We start from the raw sequence: 12731 nt of genomic DNA, 5'->3' as shown, positions 1-12731 counted from the left end.
ATCAACTTGTTACTATCCTGTGATACAAAGGACTGCGTCAGACTGAGCCTAATTTTTAATGAATGTGTGCAAGGGTTAGACATACTTTCTGAAGAGGGCCAGAGAGTAAATATTTTAGGTTACAAAGAATAAATGATCTGTTGTAAACATTCATTTTTGCCCAGTAGCAGAAAAACAGTCATAAATGAGAGGTTGACAAATGAGTGTGTGGCCGTGTCCCGGGTACGGTTTTCATTATCGACACTAAAATGTGGATTCTATTTAATTTTCCTGTGTCACAAAATACTATCCTCTTTCATCACCAACAGTGTCAAACTATAAAAGTCATTTGTAGCTGGTGGGCTGTTACAGGAGCAGCTATTATAAGCTGGGTTTGATTTGAGAGTCTGGCAACCCTCATGAATGAATGCCTCACTCTCTGGCCAGTTTGTGCACCCCCACCTGTGTGCAAGAACATTTAAAAGCCCAAGTATCTGTTAAACACGAAAGGAGGACATCACAGCCTCGTCCTCTTTGCACACACATCTGCCTTACCTGCATCTGAGCTCTCAAATCCGGAGAAGGTTCAACACTATTCCCCCTGTTACAAAGGGGAAGTTCACCTTCGTAAACTGGCTGAATAAAGACTAGCAAAAATAACCCTCTTGAAATGAAATCATGTAATTATCTCTAAATGGTGGCTTATTTATTACATCTTAAGACACATTGTAGTGCTTTACACTGGTCTTAGCACGGAACTTTGACTTTTGGGTGGAGGCAAAATTAGTGTGTCTTTAATGAAGAATTCTCTCTGTCGGTTGTAAGATTTCAAAACAGGTTAACTACATAATTGACAGTCATCAGAACCATAGCATTCCTCTTCTGGACCGCATGTGACCCCCTCTCCTGGCTTCTGGTGTTTCTCAGGTTCATCCCAGAACCCTGGTCGGCCTGCAGCACCACCTGTGGGCCGGGCATTCAGATGCGTGAGGTGAGGTGTCTGGTGCTCCTCACATTCACACAGACTGAGACTGAGCTCCCCGAAGAAGAGTGCGAAGGCCCCAAGCCGCCCACTGAGCGACCCTGCCTCCTTGAAGCCTGTGACCAGAGTCCTATGTCTCCAGAGCTGGGTGGCCCTCTCCAGGAGAAGGACAGTGAGATGACTTACGACTGGGAGTATGCTGGTTTTACGCCCTGCACTGCGACATGTTTAGGAGGTATTCAAATCCCTTCCTAAGAGATAGACACGTGGTCTATTGTGGAGGGTATGGTCTCATGTATGCCATATATGCAAATCAGCATAAATCTAAAAGGGATGAATTCATTCAATAGTAAAACTATGCTTTTTCTTCTTTTATATTTGGGAGTTATAGTGACTAAAACAGTATCTTTGGCCTAAGAATTTGCTTCATCAAGAGAGGAAGAGGTTCACTGGTTAATATGGAATAAGTTAGAAAATGCAGAATGGATATATTGAAGCAATCTTTCGTAGAAATCAGTGTCATAGGATGAGGCCGCCTAGGATTGCTTATAGCTGCTGCGATGGTCAGTAAGATGCATCCTAAGGAAATGTTTCTGTTCATGCCTGCTGCTGGGCCATGAACCAGTACAGAGCACATTCACGCCCATGATGGGTGGATAGCTGACATGCAGGGCCAGGCTAGGTATAGGAGATAACTGGTGTGTGTAGCCAGGTTCTCCTTAGAAGGGGGAAGTGGAACTTGGGATTGTTTAAGCATTAAGGATTTTTTTTTTTGAAGGAATAAATTAGCAAGGAGCCAGTGTCCAAGAGTTGTTTTCTTTCTAGCTTTTGCTTAAAGTGGGAGGATGAAGATAACCAGCAAGGGGCTAGGAGCATGGCTTAGTAAAGAGCTGACTGCACAGCCTGAAGTCCTGATGTCTTAGGGTTTCCATTGCTGTGAGGAGACACCGTGACCACAGCAACTCTTATAAAGGGAACATTTAATTGGGGTAGCTCACTTACAGTTTAGAGGTTCAGTCTATTATCATCCTGGCAGGGAGCATGGTACAGAAGAAGTAACTGAGAGTTCTACATCTTGCAGGCAATGGGAAGTGTCATGAGACACTGGGTGGGGCTTGAGCATCTATGAGACCTCAAAGCTCGCCTCCACAGTGACACACTCCCTCCAATAAGGTCACACCCACTCCAACAAAGCCACACCTCCTAATAGTGCCACTCCCTTTGGGGGGCATTTTCTTTCAAACCACCACAGCTGAGTTTGATCCCAGTACTCATATAAAAAGCCAGGCATGGTAGTGTGGGTGGTGAAGACAAGTGGGTCCCAGGGACTCAATGGCCAACTAATCTAATCAGTGAGCCCCAGGCTAGTGAGAAACCATGTTTCAGAAACCAGGTGGATGGCTTCTAAGGAACAACACCCAAGGTTGGTATCTGGCTTTCATAGTCATTTGTGCCTGCGTGTGCATACACGTACACACACACACACACACACACACACACACACACACACACACACTTGATTTAAAAGAAAACATAACAACCAGGAAAGCTAGAAATGTTACTAACAAGAAAGAACCCTAGTTTCTCCTGTGAGCCAGGACCCCTGACACCCTGTCTGTTCTATAACTCTTGATTTAGCTGTCCAGCCAGCCACTTGCTATGCCGTGGGCTCCCTCTGGTGTCACCGCTCAAAGAAGGTCAGAAAGCAAAAGAAGCAGCTACCTCTGAGCTATGGGTTCATGAGTGTACTCCACTCTTTCTAGGGGTCTTAAGCTGGTGGCTTGGAATGCCCTAGTAGGTGGTAGATCTCGAGGCCAACCATTGTGACTCAGATCCTCACTCTGGAGACTGAATTCTCAATCCTTGCCCTCCAGTGTCCCTGATCTGTCTCTGAACACACCCATCCTTGAGCTCTGCTCTGTACCACTGCCACCTTGGTACTCAGTCCCCTAAAGTGGCATGTGCCTCACTCCAGGCTACAGCAAGGCTACCGGTGTGTGTGTGTGTGGAGCTGTCCTCGTGGAGTTTCGAGAAAGAACCCTCAGCTGAGTCAAGTGCAGGGAGACAGGCCTGTAGACCCAACACTTGAGAAGTAGAGGCAAGAAGACCAGGATTTCCAAGATTATCCTCTGCTGGAGTTTGAGGTCAGCCTGGGCTACAGGAGAGCCCCAGCTGCCTCCATTTATTCCCCCCCCCCCTCACTCACTGCTCCCTCATTCCTAGAAGCCCATTCCAGCTAGGAATTTAACCTTTCTGGTTTACTTGGACCTGAAACACAAACCATGTCTCTTGTCTCTACAGCACAGGACCTCAGTGTCCCTCAAAGCTGTCATGTATTTGCCCCAAACTTAACTTCTCTCCAAGTTCAGGACCTCAGATGCCTCTTATTATGCGTCTTGGAAACCTTAACCCTGTCGTGCTCTTGGCATATAGAAAGTGGCCCTTTCTCTTGATGAGCCCTAGCAGCAGTGGAAGAGAATGAAAGCTGAATAAGTTCACTCTGGGCTCATTTTAACATGTTCCCTGTGGAGAGGTGTTCCTGACACGGTACATTAGCCATCACAGTTTTGCTCTCTCCAAATCCCTTCAAATCTTGACAGGCCATGAGCTGTAGTCTTTCCAGCTACTCTTGCTATAATTGGTCACTTCCTGTCAGGTCCCAGTGATGTTCAGGATGCCCATCATAAAGCCGAACAGCCTTCAACAACCTTTCATCCTTACCAGCTGTGTCTTCACAGCCTCCTGAAAAAAAGCCACCTGTGTGGGACACTGAGTGATGTGCATATTTGCTAAAAGTGTGGCACTGTTCACTGAATTTCTCTGGGTCAATGACATACTGTTTCCTCTCTTCTGGAGGGTTGTAGTAGTCTGCACTTAATTATACTAGCTAATTTTTTCAATATGAACTCAGGTGCACATGTGGGCACACACACATCACACACAAATGTCACACACATGCAAATATCACATACACACATACCTCACAGGCACATATCACATATATGTGATATGTGAGGGTGTGGTATGAACTTGACAATAATGTAGCTCAAACTGATCAAAACCAAGAAATTTACTTATTCTTTGGTTTGTTTGTTTTTTGATATGGGGTATTACTATGTAGTCCTGGCTGTCCTAGAACTCACTCTGTAGACCAGGCTGGCCTCAAACTCACAAAGATCTGCTTGCCTCTGCCTCCCAAATGCTGGGATTAAGTGAGTGTGCCACCATTACTGGCTGTATATTTTTTTTAATTGGCTCTGCTTCCACTATTAGAATATTTGTTTTTACATTCATCATTTATTTATTTCTTGATGAAGACTTTGAGTGTATATTTTTATACACATGTACCTATAGATGTGGCCGTGTGCCATCACATACATGATGAGGGTCCCATAATGTGATATCATGAAGAGATGTCACTTCTGTCTTGCTTGTGCAAGGACACTGTACATTTGCACAATGAAAGATTATCCAATAACATATGTCTTTGAATGTTTCCTTGTCATTGGCATATGACGTGTGTGTGTGTGTGTGTGTGTGTGTGTGTGTGTGTGTAACTAACAGATGACACTTTTATCCAAACACTGCAGAAATCAAGTATAAGGGATATATTCTCATGCAACAAAAGGAATTTATTATATAAACTTCACTGAACACATTCATTAACATGTTCTAAGCATGGAAATGTAGTGACCTGAATTTTGTTAAGAATAACATGAACTTATTTGGATGAATTTTAAATTTTACCTTTTTCTGTTTTAAAGGTAACTATTTGATCAAACCTCCACAAGAAGTAATGTTAAAATCACATTGTTGGATCAAAATGTGATCTAGGAAATATTCTGTGGCCACCTCTGGAAAATGTATTCTATACCAATAAATATCCCAAATTATTTAGTAGATTATAAACTTTTTTCTGTTGACAAAAAGTATGTCATGGGTGTTGTAAATTCTTTCCAAATGATTTCAAGTGGCGCTCTAAGAACTTCCCCAAGTCTGTCTTCATAGAATGTTGAAAAATATTCTGAATAGATTCCCTAAAGAATTTGTTACAAATTGAAGTGTATTTGAAATATGACTGCAATTTTCTTAGTTTTTTTTTACTTTGTCTAAAATTTTATTTTATTTTCCTTTTTTTATTAAGAGATTTTCTATTTATTTTACATACCAACAACAGATTTTTTTGAAAAAACAAAATCTATTAGGAAATGAGCATCCATTCTCCTATGAGGCTACTAAGGGATTTGATATTTTGAAATAAAAGTCAGAGACCCTAGGCTGTAGCCATGTCTTCTTGCATTTTGGGGTAATCAGTCCTTGTGTGAAATACTCAAAGAAGGTACCTGCTGACTGCACCTCGCCATCGTGGTGAGCATAACAGTGCAAATGAAGACAGGGAGAAAACTTATCAGAGAGAGTCGAAAAAACAAAATTTCCATCCTAGAAGTATTTTGGCCTATACTACTTACTGCAAAATGCTGTAAAATGGTTGAATTGAAACATGGCATTCAGAAAAAGGGCCATAAACTTGTAACATAATCGAAAGTGCATTTGACGTAAAAGTGAATATGTTTGTGTATTTCAAATAACAGGCAGTCACTGTAAGTGTTTTTACTAGATATTTTTCATCAAAAGTTTGAGTCCTATTTCACTCAGTTCCAAGTTTCCAATAATTTTTTTTTCATTTTTCTCTGAACAGACAAAGAATACTGGTTGAGAATGTTGGCTTTAGGAGTCGCATAGATTTGTCTGTCTGGCCTCCAGGGGAACATATGCCCTTGAATGCTCACATTTATACAGGGGGCTATTGCTGCATGTGAAGGCCATGTCACATTCTGGAGTCCCCAGTGTACAAAACAGAGACCACTGAATCCAGAGGCAGGGAATCACTCTTCCGGGGGCTTTTTCCACCTAATTGTCTATTTTTACCTTTCCATTCTCAGGTGTGTGTGTGTGTGTGTGTGTGTGTGTGTGTGTGTGTGTGTGTGTATTGTGCATGTGTATATGTACATTTGCACATGTCGGGGCACACATGTGTGGATGTACCTTAAGAGGCCCTAAGTGATTTCAGGAATCATCTTAATCAGTCATCCACCTTATTACCTGAAGCAGTCTCTCAATCAAACCCAGAGCTCATGGATATGGATTTGGATTTGGCTAGTCTCCCCAGGCAGCTTGTTGTGGGGTCCCAGCTCTGCTTTCTGAGGCTGGAATTCAGAGGAATGGCCACAACCACTGAGCATTTACCTGGGTTTGGGGATCTAAATTCCGGGTCTCCTCTTTGTGCAACAAGCACATTAATGGCTGAACCATCCCCCAGGCTAACTCTTTCGTGTAGCTGAAGTTGTCCTGTGTCCCACCTGGTCCTGCAGCCACTCGAACCCAACTAAACACACAGAGGCTTATATTACTTGCAAACTGCATGGTCTATGGCAGGCTTCTTGCTATCTAGCTCTTTTATCTTAAATTAACCCATTTCTATAAATCTATACTTTGCCACGTGGCTTGTGGCTTACCAATACCTTTACATCTTGCTTCTCCTGGCGGTGGCTAGCAGCACCTGCCTTGCCTCTCCTTTCTCTTCCTGTCTATTTGTTTGGATTTCCCGCCTGCCTCTAAGCTGCCTTGCCATAGGCCAAACAGCTTTATTTATCAACCAATCAGAGCAACACGTATTCACAGTGTACAGAAAGACATCCACAGCACTTCAGCTTTTATTTTTACCAACGCTTCAGTCTTAATAGCTCTCTGAATTTCAAATTCTTTACTGTCACATGACTAAAATGGAGACACGAATGCCATTTGTTTGGCCTCCTGAGTTATTGCAGACTTAGGTGAAAGCCCATCACAAGCTTGTGCAATGGGAGGCACTTCTGCCAACAAAAGCACCACTAATTGCTTTCAAACGGTGTGATTCAAAGTACAACGGGATTCATTAATGTGTGGTGATCTAGGAAAAAAAGTGATATTCTGTAGCAGAACATGTAAAGTTTTCCCTTAGGAAAACTGTTGTACATGATGGGAAGATACACCTTGCCTGCGGGGGTGGGGGGTGGGGAGTGTGTGTGTGTGGGGGGGTACACCTAGCTCTCCTTAGGTAGCAGCTGATTCTGAGTGTAGGCTGCTCCGACATGTTTCCAGGTAAGTAGATCTTGGATAAGATTGAGGAGAGGGACTGAGTCTAGAGGTGAACGAAGATGTATTAAGGGCTGGAGTCTTGGGGTTTGCTCACAGATGGCTTCTGATGCAGTCAAAAGGGCAATGTCCTAGTGCCCTGAGGTCCCCAAATACTGTCTTCTTCTTTGTATGGTGAGTTGTTCTGTGTCCACGTTGTTTCTCTTTCCACCTTCCAGGCCATCAAGAAGCCATCGCTGTGTGCTTACATATCCAGACTCAGCAGACCGTCAATGACAGCCTGTGTGATGTGGTGCACCGTCCTCCAGCAATGAGTCAGGCCTGTAACACGGAGCCCTGCCCGCCCAGGTATGTGAAGGATAGAAATACTGTCAGAACCTTAACACCCTCTTTCAAAGAGAAACTCACTGTGTGTAGAGACTCACGAACTCATCAAAGTAGATCAACTGATCCCACTCAGAGCTCTTGTCTGCTCGTTATGCTGTAGCCCCAGCTTCTTTGAGGGTACATTCAAGGGCAACTAATCTAGGAAGAATTCCTCTTAAACCTTACTTTCACTTGCAACGAGCATCCGTGGACACAAGCTGGCCTGCTGTTATAAAAACCAGCCAGTGTGTTCCCTTTTTCTTCCTAGTCTCCCCAAAGGAACTTCTCCCTCTAGTGACACAGCATCTGAGGGAGAGGTCACATGGGCCCACAGCAGGCCTGCTGTCTGTATCTGTGGACCACTCAGTGATCTGCTTGTCACCTAAAACTCACACAGATAGGCTATTATCTTCCCGTGCTGTCTTGCCCTGGGTCTCAGATTTTGGAGTTTGAAATGCCATGACCCCCGAGAACAGCTGAGGTTGATTGGATATGGTCTCTTTGATTTGAAAGACTGGCCTTAAAAGTTAATTGGCTCCCTTGTCTGGGTCCTCTCTCCCTGGGGGTTGCTGGTTACAGATGACGATAACTCAGCATCTTTGGTATGTCACACAGACCTTTCCCAGTCTGGCCCTGGCTGTTCTTTTCCTTTGTCTACCTTTATTATGTCCACCACTCTTCTGTTTTAATAAAAATTAGATGCCAAAAAAAAAAAAAAATGAGAGCCTGTTCCATCACCCCCCCACACACCTCTGCTGGAGTCTTAGTGATTATGCTGTCCACCTGGTAAGCCACCTTCACTTGTTAAAGGCGGATTTTGCTATGTCTAAAACTCTAGGGGATGGATGAAGGTTAGTGTGTCCCTGTCTGCCATTCCGAGCAAAACATAAGTATGTTTTATGAACATTCAGGAAACAAGTTATGCTCGAATTCTATTGTTGCTTCTGTGAAATGTATCGGTTGTGATGTTGACCCTTGTGCCTTGAGGGCATAAGAATGAGGATCAAGGAAGTTGGGCCACTCTGGTCACCAGGTCCTCTGCAGACTGGAGATGGGCATCCTTCCTTCATGAGCCTTGTCCTCTAACCTGGAGTGTCTCAGGAGGAGGCCAGCTCAGGTGTGCCTGATGCTTGGTAAAACCTTACCCGCAGTGAGATGACACAGCGGTTTTTGTCCATGTCTGCATTTCTGACTTTGTTGGTATCTGTCAGAAATACTAGGAATGTCTTAGCTGCTCTCAGAGGAATTTTTCTGGAATCAGATGGGATAATGCAGTAAAAGTCGAGGCCCAGAAACAGCACAAGGAAGTCTCTTCCCCTTGCCTCACATTCACATCTTGGTGACTGCATTTCAGGGTAATCCACACTAGAAAACGCATTACAGAATAGGCAATATAAATGGGAGGGAAATTGTGTTCTCACTGCCAGGCAGATCACCCACTTTGTTAGCTGCATCCAGAGCTTCCCCTGAGAATCAAGCACAGTCAGCTCTTCATGTTCAACAATTGCACGTTCAAACCAATCATGAACAAAAGTATTATTTTAATGGTCCAAGAGTATAACTCAGTATAGAGAGCTATGTAAGGGCTTAATATATATAAGGCCTTATGGTTGATCTCTAGCACTGTGAAAAATTGTTTTGTTTTGTTTTTTTCTGTCTCAAACGTATCTAACTGTGGAACTAATCTTGGGCGTCAGCTAGACCCACTTGGGGAAGGGGAAAATCAGTTGAGGAGTGTTGCCTCCATCAGGTTAGGTGTAAGCACATCTGTGGAGCATTTTCTCAGCTGCTGATTGATGTAGGAAGGTCCGGTGTACTGTGGGCAGCACTAGGCAGGTGAGCCTGGACTTTATATGAAATTGGTAGCTGATCATGAGCTTGGAAGCAAGCCAGGGAGTATTCCTCCATAGTCTTTACTTCAGTTTATGCTTCCAGATTCCTGTCTTGAGTTCCTGTCCTGGCTTCCCTTTATGAGGGAAGTGTTTATGAGGGAACTACAGAAGTGTTAAGATGAAATAAATCCTTGCCTCCCCAAGTTGCTTATTGGCCACAGTGTTTATCATAGCAACCAAAAGCAAACAAAAACACCAGGCTTATTATTTTTCGTCACTATTCTCCAAGTAGTATAATATAGCAACTCTTTACACAGTATTCACATTGTAACCTAGAGTACGTCAGAGGGTGTGTAGGTATACACAAAAGTAACCATTTTATGTAAGGTACTTGGAAATCAGATTTTGGTATCTTCTGGGGAAGGGGATTGTCTTGGAATACTTGCTGCAGGCACAAAGGATGACTTTATTTGGGGTAGTGTGGGGTGTGAATGCAATTGGCGAATCCACTCATAATAATACTTGGTACTAAGTGGAGGAACCTTAGTGAACCAATCAACTTAGAATGAGAAGAAATCTCAATCCAACATTTTTAGAAAAGCAGGGGTTTTCTGTGAACCCACGGAGACACCATTCCTTTTACTGTGTAGAGACCACAGTAAAAGGTGTGCATAGTAGAATGACAAATGTCATTCTTCACGCCTGCAGTTGAGTCTGCTTCTGTGTCTGAAGCCCTAAAGATAATTCCTCCATCTCTGTAGTGTTTTCTAGAAATGTTCAGAGTGCAGTCCTTCCCACACTGTGCTCCTCTGTGCACCAGCGCTCGGGAGCGGAGTCTTAAGGGTCTCACCACGTACAGAATCTTCTATGGACTTTAAATGCATCCAGCAGAGGGATGAGCTTGTAACTCCGGCCTGTACTATCTCGTGCATTCCACTGCTATTTTAGTCAATAACTTCACACCCATTTAGAGATGTGGTGATGAATAATATAATACAAAATAGCCCTGATTTCTGAATATGAGAACAGAATTATGGTTTTTAGGTTGTTGGTAACTTGCCCAAGAACACACAGTAAATAGACCGCATGATATAAAGTCAAACGCAAGAATGGAGATTTCTCATTAAATACTATCTAGTCCAAACTCTTCCTTTTCCAAACCACAAAAAGGAAGCTGCTCCTGGCGGAGCCGATCTCTCGGTTTCCAGCCCTCCCTTTTCTCTACACGAGCCAACGCCCTCTCTCCCTGGAAAGATGGCTATAAAAGAAATGGCCTAGAATTTGTGCAGAGTTTGAGTGGTGACCGCGGAATGGGGAAGCGTACAGTTCTCATTGGCTGAGATGAGTCGGAAGAAGAAAAGACAACCCATGGTACTGGGGTACCTTCTCTCTAGACACAAATGTCATTCCAGATTGGCAGGAAGCTAGTTTTTTTTTTTTTTTTTTTTTTTAATCAGGGCTCTGTACTCTCCAGGACAATGACAAGGAAGATGTCGGAAAGTAGGAAAGTAGACCAGACACCAATAAAACTGAGTAAACCAGAATGTTCTGCAGCCTGAAGGCACATCCCATGAGAGTGATTTATATTATCACAGGGTAGATGGAGGTCCCAGCACAGTGACAAAATTCTTCACTGTGTTTAAAAAGATTCATGTTTATATGTGTGTGTGTAAATATGTACTCAGAGATCAGAAGAGAGTCTGATCCTCTATAGCTGGAGTTACAGGTAGTTGTAAGAGGGTCAATGTGGGTATTGGGAACTGAACTCAGGTCCTCAGCAAGAGCATCAGGGGTGAGATTTGAGAGATTTCTCTTTCTAATGTGCAAGGTGACTACAGTGTGACTCTCTCATATGGACCCTCTGGTTGCCTTTCTTTTACCTGGGCACTTAAATCCGCTTTCTTTATTTGGCATCGAGTTAGATTCCTGAGGCAACCTTAACAAAGCACGGTAGACTAAGTGGCTGGGGGAACCAAAATTTATCGTCTCACAGATCTGGAGACACGAAGTCCAAAACCACAGAGTCAGCAGCACTGGTTCCTTCTGAGGGCCGGGAAGGAGAATCGCTTCCAGTCCTTGCCCCGTGCTCCTGGCTCTAGCATTCTGTGGCTTGTGAAGAGCATTCTTCCTGTGGTTTTTGTATCGCTTTTCCTCAGTGTGTCTGTCTCCAGATTTCTCCTTTCCAGAATACACCACTCAGGTTGTCTAAGGCCCCCTCTAATGACCACCCCTTAACTTAACCAACTGCCCAAACTATTTGCAAATAAATTCTCAGTTACAGATGTAGAAATTATGTAATTTCAGCATTTTGGGGGGGATCATAATGCAACTCATAGTAACATAAAAATTCTTTGAGATTCTAATTCTAACCCTTGAATCACATTTTCTGTGATCATGGGACTCAGGGAGCTGCAGCTCAGAGTCCCCACTCAGCATCAAGAGTACCAGACGGCCACTCATTGGCCCAAAGGAACATTTAAATTCAGAAAGTACAGTATGTGCTGAATGAGTGTCACATTCTCCCTGTGGTCAAGTAGAAAAACTCATTCAACCAAGCCATCCAAAGCTGGGCACTATCTGTGGGGTGACAAGGACAGATTTGGACAAACTGTTCTAAGAAGGACAGCCTTTGCCAGAACCATCAGGAGGTAAGAACAGCTTGAGTTTAGTTTATAGTGTCCCCCTACTTTGACCACCGAACCCCAGCAAGACTTGACAAAATCTGGAAAATGTTTCCGCAGGCTGCCGAGGGAAGTTTGCTGGATTAGCAGCCCACAGGCACAGTGTCCCTTCCTTCCTCCCCACCATAGGCAGAGCTCTTACCCTCCCCCGTCCTCAACAACACATGCCACAGAGCTTCCAAGCTGGAAAGAATGGAGCAGACAATATGCTTTGGCCACTCTGCAAAATTAAGAGTCTGTTTTTATACAAAAGGAAATATTGCCCCTCGTTTCAAAGTTGCAACTTTAATAACCTTTTCAAAGATTGAGAGTTATGTTGGAGAAAACCCAGGGGAGGCAAAGGTTCCATGCCAAAATAAAGGTAAGTTTACAAAAATGTTTTAAGTTCTAGAAACCAGTGGTGTAGGAATAACAGGGACAGGGGGTTGCATAATATTTTCCATATAAATATTTACCGACTCCAAGGGCAATAGCAGTGAAATCTCACCCCAGGGTGAAGCTTACCACTGAGACTGGGGTGGACAGTCAGTAGTCCTGTATTTACCCTAAGGCAAATGCACTTGATGTATTGGCCTGGGGTCTCCCAGGGGGGTGTTGTGTGCTTATTTGCTCTTGTGAGCTGCTCCCCCTGGCCTATCCTGTAACTGTTGCATGGCTGCTATTTTTGCAGAGTTTGCCTTTTCCAGGAGAGAGCCAGACGTTCGTAGAAACACGCAGGGTTACATAATGGTCCCACTAGTCTGAAGACAGCCTTCT

General features: G+C 43.7%; 1 protein-coding gene across 1 annotated transcript in view; it reads left to right on the top strand.

The window, feature by feature from the left end:
* The window catches only part of Adamtsl3 (ADAMTS like 3), a 191076-nt gene that overhangs the window by 109563 nt on the left and 68782 nt on the right, over positions 1-12731 (top strand). The window contains exons 14-15 of the mRNA XM_059269120.1: positions 907-1196; positions 7315-7444. Coding sequence (XP_059125103.1) covers positions 907-1196; positions 7315-7444 — 420 coding nt within the window. The remainder of the gene's footprint in view (positions 1-906; positions 1197-7314; positions 7445-12731) is intronic.

Source organism: Peromyscus eremicus, chromosome 1 (assembly GCF_949786415.1).
Source record: "Peromyscus eremicus chromosome 1, PerEre_H2_v1, whole genome shotgun sequence".
Taxonomy (NCBI): domain Eukaryota; kingdom Metazoa; phylum Chordata; class Mammalia; order Rodentia; family Cricetidae; genus Peromyscus; species Peromyscus eremicus.
This window is presented reverse-complemented; position numbering and strand designations above follow the sequence as displayed.